The 16,163-nt window shown below is 41.7% G+C and overlaps 1 protein-coding gene across 12 annotated transcripts in view; it reads right to left on the bottom strand.

Moving 5' to 3' along the window:
* Positions 1-15,382, bottom strand: part of ago4 (argonaute RISC component 4) — a 32,839-nt gene extending 17,457 nt beyond the window's left edge. For 5 of the 12 annotated variants that reach the window (XR_010457058.1, XM_064980494.1, XM_064980496.1 and 2 more), the window contains exons 1-7: positions 15,172-15,382; positions 7,330-7,514; positions 6,830-6,950; positions 4,702-4,880; positions 4,063-4,199; positions 3,275-3,427; positions 48-135 (exon numbers count right to left, since the gene is read on the bottom strand). Coding sequence is in view for 11 of the 12 variants with exons in the window: in XM_064980494.1 (XP_064836566.1) it covers positions 48-135; positions 3,275-3,427; positions 4,063-4,199; positions 4,702-4,880; positions 6,830-6,950; positions 7,330-7,514; positions 15,172-15,189 (881 nt within the window). In the remaining variant the exon portion in view is untranslated. Of the gene's footprint in view, positions 1-47; positions 136-3,274; positions 3,428-4,062; positions 4,200-4,701; positions 4,881-6,829; positions 6,951-7,329; positions 7,515-15,170 lie in introns of all 12 variants that reach the window. The other 7 variants (XM_064980498.1, XM_064980505.1, XM_064980503.1 and 4 more) reach the window with 4 other exon arrangements.
* Between the last annotated feature and the right edge of the window lie 781 nt (positions 15,383-16,163).

The following is a 16,163-nucleotide window of genomic DNA, read 5'->3' as shown; positions in this document are numbered from 1 at the left end:
ACATAAGATAAACTTCTGGAATGTGTAGCGACTAGCGCAGCACTTACGTTTGGTGGCTGGCAGGACGGCGTGTGACATTGCACACGCGATATTTCCTCTTCATCTGACCACAGTGGGTGACCTCGACTTTCAGACCTAAGAGCGAAAAGCATACGCATAGAAACACCCAGAAGAGCACATCACAAATAGGGCCAGAGACAGAAGAGCAGGGAGATATAACAAGTGGAGTTTGAAACGGGACATCATTGAAAATCTTTGTAATTCAAAACATTTTAGCAGATCATTTTAGACAGTTTCATCTTTGACTGTTGGACAAGACTATGGTTTGCTCTTATATGAGGTGACGGGTTGCCTTCTCACATAGCCTAACTCTCACTTGAGATGGCTATCCATAAGTGAAAACCCATTAACATCAATGCATGATTTACACCAGGAATGGGCAACTGGAAGAACTACGAGACAGGATTGTGTCGAGGCACAGATCTGGGGAAGGGTACCCCAAGACCACAGTGGACATCGTAAATAAGAATTTGTTCTTAATTGACTTGGTGGTTCCATACCGCTTCCATTTAACAATGATGGAGGCCACTGTGGTCTTGGGGACCTTTCATGAAGCCGGCTAGGAGAATGCCAAGAGTGTGCAAAGCTGTCATCAAGGCAAAGGGTGGCTACTTTGAAGAATCTCAAATATATTTTGATTTGTTTAACACTTTTTTGGTTACCACATGATTCCATGTGTTATTTCATAGTCTTGATTTCTTCACTATTATTCACCAAGAAAAACCCTTGAATGAGTAGGTGTCTCCCAACTTCTGACTGGTACTGTATATACACTGCTCCAAAAAATAAAGGGAACACTAAAATAACACATCCTAGATCTGAATGAATGAAATATTCTTATTAAATACTTTTTTTTTTTACATAGATGAATGTGCTGACAACAAAATCACTCAAATTATCAATGGAAATCAAATTTATCAACCCATGGAGGTCTGGGTTGCTGACAGACACAGCAAACCTTCTTGCCACAGCTCACATTGATGTGCCATCCTGGATGAGCTGCACTACCTGAGTCACTTGTGTGGGTTGTAGACTCCATCTCATGCTACCACTCGAGTGAAAGCACCGCCAGCATTCAAAAGTGACCAAAACATCAGCCAGGAAGCAAAGGAACTGAGAAGTGGTCTGTGGTACCACCTGCAGAACCACTCCTTTATTGGGGGTGTCTTGCTAATTGCCTATAATTTCCACCTGTTGTCTATTCTATTTGCACAACAACAACATGTGAAATTAATGGGGGTTTTTTTTACGAGAGGTTCCATCTTTGAAATGCAAGAGAAAGGCCACAATGTATTATTCCAGTTTAGGAGGAATTTAGACTTTGGAAACTAGATGGCAGCAGTGTATGTGCAAAGTTTTAGACTGATCCAATGAACCATTGCATTTCTGTTAAAATTGTTGCACCAAGTCTGCCCAAATGTGCCTAATTGGTTTATTAATCCATTGTCAAGTTCATAACTGTGCACTCTCCTCAAACAATAGCATGGCATTCTTTCACTGTAATAGCTACTGTAAATTGGTTAAGTTAGATTACCAAGAATTTAAGCTTTCTGCCCATATCAGATATGGCTATGTCCTGGGAAATGTTCTTGTTACTTACAACCTCATGTTAATCAGATTAGCGCATGTTAGCTCAACAGTGGGGGGACAGCAATCCCGTAGAGGTAAAACAAAAAAAATAATATGAGTTATAAATTTGCTTTATGAGTAGTGCGTGACCTTAGGGTGGCAACGCATACATTTTAAGGGATTTTAGTGGGTCTTAATCCATTCTGATTGTTTTATTCAACAACAAAAAAATTGCCTCATTTCCACGTAGGGCGGCAGGACACGGGCAAACAATCTTGGCCTTATTTTTAACCAATTGTTGCAATTAGGAATTGACTTGCGATTTCGAGCAAAACACTGTTCAAATCATGGAAATATAATGATTATGCTAATTCTACTTAGTTAGAATATAATAGTGGGAACTTTGAACAGTGTTTTTTGACATGACATTGAATTAAAATGCCAGGGAGGAGTTGTGACAAGGTAAGAACCAAAGTGCTGATAAGTGATTCCTTGGGGACCCTAAAATCTTCGGCTACATTGAATGTTCTCTCTTCGCTGCTTCATGAAGCTAACAGAAATTATTTGAGTATTCCTCTAACATACTGTTGCAAACATGTTGATTCAAGTCTACACCGCCACTGGTATTATCAGGCTGTAATGTCCAAGTACGTTTCCTCTGACTCAGCCAGCTAACTAACTAGCGATTAGCATTAGCGGCTAACCCGTTTTAGTGATACGCAGACCGACGAGCCACTGCGGGCCGTCAAGATGAGTTCTGTTATTTTGTGGCACCCACCCACATCAAAGTTGCCCATCCCCTGATTTACACAAAAGTTACACTAAGTTAAAGTCAAGCACGCATATCTCACGTTAAGATTCAGATTATGGGTGTACAGCACAGATGGGTGTCAATTCCATTTCAATTCATATACATTGAAATTCAAGTCAAGAGATACGAGTTAAAAGGGTCATTTATTGTCAGTAAAGACTTTTCACAATTCTCAAACTGGTTTCTCAATTCACTTCATGCACTGGAATGGACTTGACACGAGACCCTGAGATACACTTCAGTGTAGTACAGTTCAGTTGTCTGGGTGGGTGGATGCCGTCTAATAAGGCTCCGAAATGTCACACTATTTCCTATGTAGTGTACTACTTTTGACTAGGGCTCAAAAGTAGTGCATCATACAGTGAAGAGAATGGTTGGTTGTTTAGCAACAAAACAGACACGTGCGCAACTATGGGGCAAAACAGAAGGGGTTGGCTTAGATTGTTGACAATATGTCAACTATATTTTGTCTCCAATATTAATTGAAAACAAATACATTTGCACAATGAGCACTTGTTGTCTCTCAAATACATCGTTAGAATTGTTGGTTACCTGGCTAACGAAATTTTGCCATATTAGCATAGACTTGGTAACAAACAAGACATGGTACCAAGAACAAGATAAAACTAGCGGAAACGAGCCATCTACAATCCCCCTTATTGCAGCTTCTTGTCATTGTTTCTAGCCATCTGGCAATCCAGAATCACAACACACACTTCTGCCCCATTGAAGCGTGCGCATTGGTTTCGTGACAGTGTCAGCCAACACGTTTATAGGGTGCCATTTCAAATGCAGCCTTGGTGTGTAGAAACATGGTAAAAACATTGGTCTGACCTGCAGGTCCCCACCCACCTCGGATCTCCTTGGTGAACTTGACGCGTTGGGAGTCGGTGAGTGGCTTGGTCTGCTCGTTGATGTTCTGGATGTCCAGCACCTCACACATGAACTCGATCACAGGCTGGGCACGGTAGAAAGCGGTGGCAGAGACTGTGAGGGGGAGACAAAGCGAGACAGATGTAAGGTTCACGACCAAAGCAAACATCAATACACTCTGAACCAATGACATTAATTTGGGGACAGGTCGAAAAGCATTAAACATGTGGCAATTTAGCTAGTTAGCTTGTACTTGCTAGCTAATGTTAATTTGTCCTGGGATAAAAACATTGAGTTGTTATTTTACCTGAACTGCACAAGGTCCTCTACTCCGACAATTAATCCACACATAAAACAGCCAACCGAATCGTTTCTAGTCATCTCTCCTCCTTCCAGGCTTTTTCATTTTTGAACTTATATGGTGATCACATCTAAACTTTCATTGTATTACCACAACAAAGTTTGTCTTTCAATCACCCACGTTGGCATAACCAATGAGATGGCGGCACGTAGGTACCTACTTATATAAACCAATGAGGAGATGGGAGAGGCAGGACTTTCAGTGCGATCTGCGTCAGAAATAGGAATGACTTCTATTTTAGCCCTTGCAGACGCTCATTGGCTCGTGTGAGCAGTGTGGGTGCAATAATTGAATAACATGGATTTCTACATTTATTTTGCCGCGCACGCGACGTGTCCGGTCTGGGCAGCATGTAAGGCTAACCTAAAGACACACAAAGGGCTCTTACCATCGATGTTCAGCATCATGTTCCACATGGCAGGACGGACCGATTGATGGAAGCCGAACCATACCTCCCTCCCTCCGCCCAGTGGGTGGTAGTAGCCCTCCGGAGGGGAGAAGAAGGAGCGCCCCACTGGAGTGTACCTGGAAACATCCACATGGAGAGTCAGTTAGAGAACTGGTTCAGTTAGAGGTATCACAATGTATCAAAAAATGACAGACAAGATTATTCTGGAAGAGATCACTCTTCACCCCTCAGAATGACAACAGAAATTCCCTCTGGGAAAAATACTGTTATACTATTCTACACCTCAAAGTATCTGCTTGATGTTCTTATGAAATTAGGTCATAGGCACAGAGTTATTTATTTTCGAACTGTGTGTGGAAACTGGCCTAAAGTTATTCACTGTTTATATGGGCAAGACTATTTGATATAGGATGCCAAGATATAACAACACAATGAATCCATGAACAACTGGTATTTTGCCACAGGAAGAGAGAGGTGTTATGGGGCCAAGTTATAGAAGCCGTGTACCTCATATGCCTAACCATAAACTTAAACCAACAAGCAAATGTGTGTACATAAATGTTCACATAATAGCCAATTTCAAACATCGCAGGTTAGCCATATAGTGGGAACATTTACCTCATGGAAGGCAGGTGGCGGGTGATGACGTCCAAGGCCTGAACAGAGTCCTCGGGGACCTCATTGTGGCCCGAAAGGGCCTCCAGGAGCATCTGCAGGCTCACCACCGACACCCACTGCAGCGACACCTTGAAGGTCTGGTCCTTCCCCTCCCCGGGGAGAGTCACCTCCAGATCCACCTAGAGGAGAGACAGAGGGCAGGGTGTTAGGGAATGGTTGCAAGGTGAGGAAAGCCACAAATAAAGACATTTGTGATATGCTCTGAGCTATACCGCGAGGTCCAAAATTATTGGCACCCTTGATAAAGAGGAGCAAAAATGGACTGTCAAATAAATACAAAATACTATACTTTTTTATTATTCACCATTTTGTTCTGAAAAGTTTTATTTTATACTAATACAATTGCTCAGATAACAGATTTTATTTAAGTACTTTTTTTTCCCTCTGAAAAAGACAGGGGTCAAAACTATTGGCACCCCCGTTTTCAATACCTCACCTTTTTCATTTAACCTTTACATACTGAGACCAAGGTCTCTTACAGATGAGCCCTGAATTACACGTTAGAGAAAATACACACATCAAAATATAAATAGCAGAAAGAAAAACCCAGGTCATAAAAAATATAAAAGTAAATGCATTCATCAATAATATGGTCCTCAGCTTTCTGAATAACCCTAGAGGCACATGAACGTCAAATTTAAGAACATTTTGAAGATTCTTCTTTGTTTAAAAAAAAATAATAATAAATAAATAAAATGCGCAAAAAACTCCTTAGAAGCCAAAGGAATTTCGATAGTTACCACACAGTCTCAGGGATGGCTAACTCGTATGTCTAAAGTTTAGTAATGACATTAGGTACAGTGGGCTTTAGAAATTAAAACATAACGTACCAACCTACGTGACATAAAAAGAGAGCCAACCAACCTTCTGGTATAGAATGCAGTGACGAGTACTTAAACAAGCACCCATAATAAAGCGCAGTGCGCTATAATAAACTGCATCTGACGGCTTTAATGACGTGGCAGCTGCATTAATATACAGTAGATGATGTCATAGTCCAGGACCGATAGGAACGTCTACTGATTAATCTGCTTTCTACCATTTAGCAAGAGGCAGGACCTATTTCTATAGAAAAAGCCCATTTTTATTCGCAGCTTCTTAACCAACCCATCAATATGCTTTTTAAAAAGGCAGCTTTCATCTATCCAGATATGTTGTAAGCAGGGACACAATCAATATGGACACCATCCAAAGTACATATCCTTAAATCAGACTTTTTTTACATGTATTTTTTAGGTGCTTTACCTGCATTCAGTATTAATTTCAGGTCAATTAAGTTTCTGTAATACAATGAAGGCAGACTTTAGTTCAGACAAAGCGTGGTCAACCCTGGGAGAAATAGCATACACAACAGTATTACCGGCATACAAGTGCAGGTGAACATTTTACAATGTTGTTCATGTCAACAGTAAAAAGTACCGGACCCAGAATCGCCCCCTGCGGGACACATTTCGTAATATCCAGGAAACCAGATGTAACGCCGTCAGTAGATATACAAAGAGTTCCATCTGTCAAGTGATTTTTAAACCAGTTACATGCGGCCAATTGAGGAAACCCTCTGAATTAGCAGTGAGGGATCAACAGTATTGAAAGCCTTTGACAGGTCAATGAAGAGGGCAGCACAATATTGCCCTTTATCCAAACAGTTAACCACATAATTGATAAACTTGCAAGGATAAGGGCACTGAGCCTTTTGCTAAAATGTTTAATGAGATTGGAGAACACATTGGAGAACCCTCTTCAATTCCAACCACCAACCGGTAAATGTATTAGTATAAAATAGATGTACATTTTTTGGAGCATACAATATATTTATTTTATATAGTCTTTTTTAATCAATCATTCTTTAATAATGGTGGACCTGACAGTATATCTAAAGAAACTGGTCAAGGCCTGGAATAAACAGATGCACATCGCGTTTTGGGCAAATGGATCCAGTGGTTCTGGATGCGGCAGGAAATTCCCAAAAACCTTTCAAGAACTGACAGCGGTGCTGGGATGGAGCGAAAACCCATTACATCGTTGCTAAAACTAGAGATACAATAGTATAGTTTAGACGGTTGCTTACCCTGTCTCTCCCGATGGGTAGTGGATGGGCCGTGTACATGTTCCTCTTCCCGTCGTAGCCTGGTTGTCGATCACCAAAGATCTGCATCTTAAAGTGGCGAACCATGGTGTCCACCACCTCCCTGTGAGAGAGGGGGAATCATGAGCTGGCCAGATAATGCATTCACATCGACTGTACTGCTTACAGTACTATATTCTGGTCTTCACTGTCCCTCCCAATACATTATTCAAATAAACAACTTCCCACCCGCCCTGACGTTAAATATCCATTTTTATTTTCACAAGTACAACTTGCACTTGAGTTTTTGACTTATTTTGCTAACAAGTACACACTTCCATTTCCTCAACTCCCCTAAAAGCCTCCACCAAACACACAAACCCTCAAATGATAAACTTAAGACCTTGCCCTCTCTTCCTTCCAATGAAAATTCATTTCCACCTTCTAGCTCCCCTCAAGAGAGAAATGTCTCTCCTTCCCCCTCTATGTCCAGTTTTATTTACCGGTTGACCCTCCGAGGCCGTTTCTCAGGCTTGATGTCGATATCGTAATGATAGACATCAATCTTGGGAATCTGCACCTGGAAGTGGTTTGCCAGCAGGCGGATGGGCTTCCCCACGGTGCCCATGCCAGGCCTCCGCGGGGGCTGGAAGAGGGAGGTGGGGGCTGACGGGCCTATAGGGGGGTCCAAACACAGAAACACACACATTTGTTAATTGACACATTAATTTCAGCTGGTTCGTATTCACTAGATACCAAACGGAAGAAAACAGAAACAGTGAGGGGGTACCCGAACCTGAAATGCTCGTTTTTGTTTGTGGTGCAAAATCTTTTTCTACGATGTGCTCTAATGAATAAGATCCTGTTAAAGATACACTTTAAGAGGAAAGGAGAAGTAAGTAGTTAAGAGGCTTTTTGGTCTCAGACTAATTTGTTTTGGCAATGAGGCTAAGCAGCATGTTGACCACCGTGGGTGCAATTATTGGTTGGTAGCTCAGCTATTTCGACAGGACGCTCAGAAATTAATACAAACTGACCAACAAAAATTGCTGCATGCGTTTGCAGTTTCTTTTTTGCCATTATTGTAGAATTGTTGGTCAATTTGCACAATCCATTTCTGAAATCTGTTCAATCGCCTCCTTGCCACGGTTTCCCTCGTGAACTCCCTCCAACAGGTCACGACTACCTACCCACAACATCCATCACTCTGGCCTCCAACCCAGATAGGTCAACAGGAGGACAAAACAATGACCCGCAATTACACGCTGGCCCGCCCCAGCACCCCACCCCACTACAGCCAGACCATAGACTGACGCACAGGGCCCGCCCCAACACCCCAACCCAACCCACCCCACTACAACCAGACCATAGACTGACGCACAGGGCCCGCCCCAGACAAAGAGCAGCGTGTCGGAGACAGACGGAGGGCAGCAGGGCCAGATGGGGGTCCGCAGAGACCGTCGGGATTACAGTTACACACTCAACAAACACTGCCTCCACACTCCTGTCTGATACAAGATGTGCTCATACAATTTGTGTATTTCCCAATGTTAAATGTGTAGGCCTAATATACCAAGCCCCAGTACTGACTCACAGGCATGGGTCCTGAGCAATTCATCCAGCCAATGAAAATACAACAATTATTTGAGTGGATGTTTGGAAGTGGGATGCACCACTGTATTGTATACTTGTGTCTTACATTTAAATGTGAATTTGTGTTAAAATAATAGATGATAAAATAGGGGGAACTATCCAATTTCAACTACTCGGGACGTATAAAAACAAAACGTAAAAAAATAATTAGGCCTACACATTCAAGATGCAGTGCATGTAGAGAGGGAAAGGGAAGAGTTGAGCTTCTCATGATTGAAGGCTGGGTGTAAGAGGGAATGGGATGCTTACTGCTTTTGTCAACTGACAACAAGGGGGCTGCGGGGGTCCTGAACCTGATGCACCGCCACGCTCCAGTTAGCAAGTGAAGCCCAAGGGGGAGCAATCAGGACCCTCTCTGTGCTTCCTAAAAAAAACACGCTCCCTGCATGCCCTCATCCCCCCTAAACACCCCCCTCCCTAATCCTCCATATCCCAGTAAATTACTGCCATGGGAGCAACAAAAGCCCCGGGCGGCATGGTGTGTGTTCATACGTGTGTGCTGTAGGTGAGGTTCAGAAAGAGGGATCCCAGCAGTAGCAGTCAGGTTGGGTCACCCTGACTCACCCACTTTCACCAAAAACAGCACCGGCTCTATATATAGCCCCCTCAGCTGCTGCCTCAGGGTAGTTGAGAGGGTTGTCAGTGTGTGGAATGCTTGGACCCCTCCCCAAACCTACACCACGCACCTCCCTGCCACCTCCCCTAATGAGGGCGTCTCAATGGTACCTCAACTATGGGTTCAAGCCTGCAGCAGCAACCTGAAGGGCCTGGCTGATTGTAATATATGTAGTGCATGTGACAATCAAGCCCACTGTCCACGCAAATGAATGCATTGTACATGGCCACGATGTAAGCATGCGGCTTCACTGTGATTCTTAGGCGATTTAAGCCAATCTCAAAGCCAAGCGGTTACCATGGCTGCACTGCACCAAAGGAGAACGCTATCAGATAAAGCAGACCACCACAATTACATTTTTGGGGGGAAATAATGATTTTTCCGCTGGTTATTTGATCAAATGTGATTAAATGACTGAGCATAAGACTTAAAAATGAGGAGCACTGGTTGTTGGTCTATTAACTGAATCATCATTCACATTTTAAGGTGATTTATGTAGTAAATAAAAGGTGTAGTACGTATAATTCCTTAGAGTCTAACAGTCTGGCCAATAGTACCTTGCAGTTGGGAGACCAAGGAAAAGGCACTAGGGTTAGGTTCATGGACGTAACTGATACAAAACCTTCTTCAGTCATGATTTATATTTACTGGCTAAGTAACAGATACAAAACCTTCTTCAGTCATGATTTATATTTACTGGCGAGGCAAAGCTGCTACGGGCCACCGGTCAACATATAAGCCTACAACCATAAAGCATACATTTTTGTTTTACTCTAGTGCAAGCGAGAGATGGGGGTGTGGGGGGGGTATTTGACAGGAAATACAGAATGGGTGATATTGAGGGGAGGTCATTGTGTTTACACTTAGGCCTCTAGCTTGTGTAGCGTGTGACGTGAGAATGGGGCTTAACCTGCAGACAGGATGCACTGTGCTGATGAGTCAGTAATGACATTGACTGTGAGGGACATGCAGTCACCTGTAAATCACCTGGACTACACAGTGGAAAATAGAAGGGCCAGTTGTGAGTGGCCTGGAGACTGCTGGGGGCACATCAGCCATTCATAACCACAAGACACAGGCGATAGCTAGTGGCCAGCTAGGCCTGTGTGTCTTGTAGAGTAAACTGCCTAGACCCATACTATGGGTCAACTAAGGTTAGTCTACTGAAAACACCCATCTGCTGTCATTATTTTATGTCCTACATTCCTTTGTTTATGGTCATTTTTATGGATCATGCGACATTAAAACTAATTTCCACCGGGAAGACAATTACATTTTCTACCTATACAAGCATTCATGTACTGTATGTGATGCTGCTGCTCAGGAGGTTATTTGGGTGGACTGTGTTGCAATGATTTCTTGAAAGACCATCACTTGGTCTTTTTGATATTTTGTAAGCAGAATGCCAGCTGTGAACAAAAAGCCATGGATTTGCATTAGTGAAGGAAGGGGAGGACCATCCTTTTAACAAAATTTCATAAAAAAATTCAAATGCAAAACATTTAAAAAGTGATCCTTTCTCAAGAAAACTATACTAAATATATTCACGGCACCAAATGATTCATTAAAATACACTATTTTTAAAGAAGGTCTACAGTAGCCTCAACAGCACTCTGAGGTAGCAACATGGTGTAGCCGGAGGACAACTAGCTTCCATCCTCCTCTGGGTACACCGACTTCAATACAAAAGCTAAGAGACTCATGGTTCTCACTCCCTTCCAAAGACTTACACAGTAATTATGACAACTTCCGGAGGACGTCCTCCAACCTATCAGAGCTCTTGCAGCATGAACTGACATGTTGTCCACCCAATCAAAGGATCAGATAATTAATATAGTACTGAAAGCATAAGCTAAAGCTAGCAAGAACTGCATAACATCACTTTTAGTTTCACTTAGCTAGCAAATGCACCTAGCTAGTTTAGCCTACTCAAACAGAGGAATACTATGTTAGCTAGCTGGTTATGACTATCCAATACAACACTGGAACGCTTCCAAGTCAAAGTAAGCTTTTGGTTTTATTAGTTTAGTGCCACCGGGGCCAGCCGGTGTAAGTGCTAAACTGCTTAATGACTATACACAAATGTTTACTAACACGTTAGTTATATTAGCTGGGTTGACTATTTCATTACTTTAGCTAATATGGTGACAATGATGTAGACCGTGTGTAGCAGTTATGATATGGTTGGGCCTTAGAAAGGTTTTTTCGCCTGGTCACATACAGCTGATGTGTTGTGTATTGAAGTCCATAAGCGAAGGGAAAAGGTAAGAGAAGAGCACATAGATGCTAGAAGGAATACAACGTGGCTGCTATGAAAGCAAAATGTGTTTATGCATGATCAGGGGTATATTGATTCCACCGATTCTGTTGAAAAACGTTTCTTAAAATGGAAGCAAACGAAACGGGATAAACATATATGAGATTGTCCAATTGAAACTCTTGTTTACAACTGTTGGGTCGAATGTTCACCCATGTGAAAGGCAGTATTGAATGTCACTGAGCAACGTCAAATTTGTCTCTCAACCTGTGTGCACCTACATTGTAAAGTTTCATTCATAGGCAAGGTTGTAGAAACGTCATGATGGGTAAAAGGACATTTTGGGTATCATGTAGTAGCTTCAAGCTATCGCTGTAACATTGAACTGGGTGAATGGAATATGAATGACAGCCACCCAATATGGTGTAATAGAAATAAGGTCAAGCTCATTAAAAAAAAAAAAAATAAATGTCCTCCCTCATCTTAAAACGGCACAGACCGCCACTGGGTTGCATACTAAACTAGTAGGCTCTATATAACAGGGAGGAAGATTACATGGCTAGAACTGGGGTTAAAACAACCATTGAAGCCTTCCGTAATACCAATCATCAGAGCAAGGAAAACAGAGCACCTCTGTCTCAGTCTGTATAGCCCATGTATCTGATGCTGTCTGGCCCAAAAGAGTATGACATTTATTTAACTAGGCAAGCCAGTTAAGAATTATTATTATTATTATTATTATTTACAATGACAGCCCTCTGACGAACAGTGAGTTAACTGCCTTGTCCAGGGGTAGAACGACAGATTTTTACGTTGTCAGCTCGGGGATTCGATCCAGCAACCTTTCGGTTACTGGCCCAACGATCTAACCACTAGGCTACCTGCCGCCCCATGTTGCCGCTTTAGCATTTGATTGATTGATGCCAGCAAGCATCTGGCCTCCCCTTATTAAAAAAAAAAAAATCGAAATATAATTTTAATTAGCCAATCAGCGTTGAGCTGAGCTCAAGTGTGGGTTGTGTCCTGGTGCAGCAAAACACCTCTCAACGGAGCAGGTTTGGATTTGGCTTCACACCAATCAAAAGCAAAACGTCATTGTCAGATCTGTTTCAGGTCTTCTTGGGTAGTTTTCCTGTAGTAGATAGCTTGCTAAAATCAACCCTTTCCTAAGACATGGATGAGATGGGTATTTGGACTTGTGGTTGACTTAATTCTCTGTATAGGCTAATAATTATGATGGTGATTCTGTTCTTACCATAAATTAATTTATTGTGCCACTGGCCTGAGACGATTTAAGTTCAATATCTAGCCTTGTAGGCTCACTTTAACAAGCTAGCCGCTACAGGATTGGTAGCTAACGTAGGCTAATGTAATTAGCATGAGTTTGTAAGTAACAAGAACATTTCCCAGGACATAGACAGGAAGCTTAAATTCTTGTTAATCTAACTGCACTGTCCAATTTACAGTAGCTAGTACAGCGAAAGAATGACATGCTATTGTTTGAGGAGAGTGCAGTTATGAACTTGAAAATTGATTAATAAACCAATTAGGCACATTTGGTCAGACTTGATACAACATTTTGAACAGAAATACAATGGTTCATTGGATCAGTCTAAAACTTTGCACATACACTGCTGCCAGCTAGAGGCCTAAGTCTAAATTACGCCTGTGCTGGAATAATACATTTGTCTTTCTCAAAGACAAAACAAAAAATACAAAAAAAGCATTTTTTTTTTATTTCTATTACCATCTTTTACCAGATCTTAATGTTATATTCTCCTACATTCATTTCACATTTCCACAAACGTCAAAGTTTTACCTTTCAAATGGTATCAAGAATATGCATATCCTTGCTTCAGGTCCTGAGCTACAGGGAGTTAGATTTGGATTGAAAAAAAGGGTTTTATCCTTTAATCAACTTATCTGGTTCATTGTTGCCCATGTGTAATGAAGTTAGGCTAGCAAGCATCTTAGCTAGGTAGCCTTATGACAAAAACTAAATATGTACAGTATGACAGAGCCATAGACAGTTTTGCCAACATGAAAGAGAGGAGGACGGCATTGGCGTTCAACAAGACCACAAGTAGGCCACGTTTAAAAAAAATAATAATGTTTTAATTGGGTGCGCATGCACACAGAATCAGTACTATGCACAGCCACATGATATTTAAGAACATTGATTGGATTCAATTGTTTTTGGCATCTTTAAGTATGTTTTCGATGAGCATAAATAGTCTTGTTGATTTGATGTTATAAAAGTTAAAATTGTGCTACAATAGCTGAGGCAGTGATCTTGTTGTCCTTATACGGTATCTCTGTGATTCTAAAATCAGTAGTTGTTTAGTAAACTGTCGAAAAGATGATTTTGCTTGACCATGCTGTAGGTCATGACCATGCTGTTTGTGACATGCAATATAGTCTTTGTGGATTTCACCGGACAGATGGTGCTCTTCGGTTTTGTGATGAAACAAACATATGTGTAGTTGAATTTACTCTGCCACTGTGACTGTATTTTTGTTATCTCGGCCTTATTGTATATTATGGTGACGTATGAACAAATGGGTTATAGAGCAAAAACCCAATTATCACAACATAGGTTGTAATATGGCTTTTTTTAAATTGTAATATTAACTTGGCTTCCCCTGTGACTTTACCCACACACTGCTTTCTACTGCCTAGTGACATTTTACCTTAGCATGGAAATGGTTAAAACACAGGAAAATTAGAAGAATTGATAGGCATGTGGCACTAAACTGATGGCATGAGTGCTGCATTGCAGGTGACAATTGTTTCTATATCAGGCGACAAAGAGGTGATAACTTGGTAATCCCATATAATAAAGACAGGAATTCTCACCAGTTGCATGAAAGTTAGTTGTATGTCAGGTGTGAAAAAGATGAATAGATCAATTGTCAATGCAGCATTATTAAGGCATCTAAGCGTGCGTGATATCCTGAACTCAACTATGGTCATGGGAGTATGGCGATGGCTTGCAAGTTCGATCGATAAATAATAGTACGCATTCTACTCAAGGCAGGCTCCATTCCATGCATGCACGAGTGCACGTTGATTTCCTCCCAGGCACGGGCAGGCGACGGTGGCGCGCAAACCGCCGAGTACTGACAGAAACGCTAGCGAGCATATAAAACACATTTAAATGTATTATTGCCACCAAACAGTCGATAATATTGAAATATTTCAGCGTGAACAAAGACATGACGACAGTATTGTGATGTTAGCTACTGTACCTCGTTGCGTTCAATAGGTAGAAAGGACAGTACGAACGAGACGCCAGAGTTCCCTTCCCTACTGTCGATTGTACAATTACTTATTACTAGGCTTCATATTTTAACGTTTTCTAATGCTATATTGGCTTGAGGGCATACCTAGTTCAACTGGAATCATTTTAAACGTATCATGATGCTGAATAAATAGCGTGTTTGATGATGAAACGACGGGCTAGATAACAACAGACATCGTAAACACACGACACGGAAGGAAGGTCTTGGTTAAATCCCCCCCACATACACACAATGCCATCCAACCATCGTCTGGAGCTGCGGTCTTCAGATATAAAAGCAGCAGCCGAGAAACAAAAACAAATCAATCGATTTGTCTTATATAACATGTGCTTATCAGGTTGTAGAAGTCACGGACAGAACCTTATCTCCGTTATATTAATATGCCACTCACGTTGGGCCTGATATGCTTGTTTGTTTTTTTTCTGTCGCTGAGGCCTAACTACAACCACGGTTCCCAGTTGCGCAATGAATAGGCGCACACACCCCCGATATGGGCTTCTCATATCATCCTCTTACCGGGTCCGAGCGCTTCCATGGCCGAGGGCTCTCTCTCCGTCTCTGTCCCGGCCTGGCGGCTCCGTACCGACACTGAAATTGGGGGCGGTATTGCGACGCTGAGGGGGGGCTAATTTAAGAAAGGGAATGTAATGCGTAGATGTCCAGAGGTATTGTGGATGCGTTGTCTTCTGAGTGATTTAACACATATCCTGTGGATTTGGAAATGAGCATGCGCGAGGAGGTGATATAAAATAACTCTGCGCTTGCGCAAAGTGAATTACAGCAGTAGCAAAAGAGCACCACCCATGGGCACTTATGGTTAGTACACTACTCATACCTTTTACTGTAAATGTGACTCATTCATACAATAGGCTACTACATCATAGTACAGTATTTACGTAGTAGCTGTATTTCACTTGCTTGTCATTAGACTATAAATTATCATGTCATCCCCTATCTCCAGATAATCTTGCTACATTTCCCTTTATATAATAACCACCATGTGGAAGTGCACTTGGAGTCAAGCGATAATATGGTGTGTGGTCCTCCCACTACGACTCCGGAAACCATACAGTTTATTGGGCTACAGATTAAATATATTATGATGAACTTCAGAGGATGGTGAAAGTGAACGGCGATGAGCTTGATGCTGCTTTCCGATAGATATATAGGGTCTGATTCTGGTGACATGATGATCGATGCTTGTCTGCCTTTTGACAAATACAAATATTATCGCTTTTAAATTTAATAATCTCATCAAGACCAGAATAAGCACATTTACTACTTAACATAACAGTTTTTGTGACAAATGCAATGGAAACATACTGAATTGTAGATGTTTATTCGGTACATGAAAACTTAAACGAAATAGTATATTTTGTGTGCACTACATCATCAGGTACTAACTGCAACAAGACAATTTGGTGGAAACACACCACTGGTGGGAAAATTCGCATATTTTCTTTATTCGGATCATAGAATATTCGCATAAACTGGCCTTCCATGATTTTT

Source organism: Oncorhynchus masou, chromosome 12 (genome assembly GCF_036934945.1).
Source record: "Oncorhynchus masou masou isolate Uvic2021 chromosome 12, UVic_Omas_1.1, whole genome shotgun sequence".
In the NCBI taxonomy this organism is placed as follows: Eukaryota; Metazoa; Chordata; class Actinopteri; order Salmoniformes; family Salmonidae; genus Oncorhynchus; species Oncorhynchus masou.
This window is presented reverse-complemented; position numbering and strand designations above follow the sequence as displayed.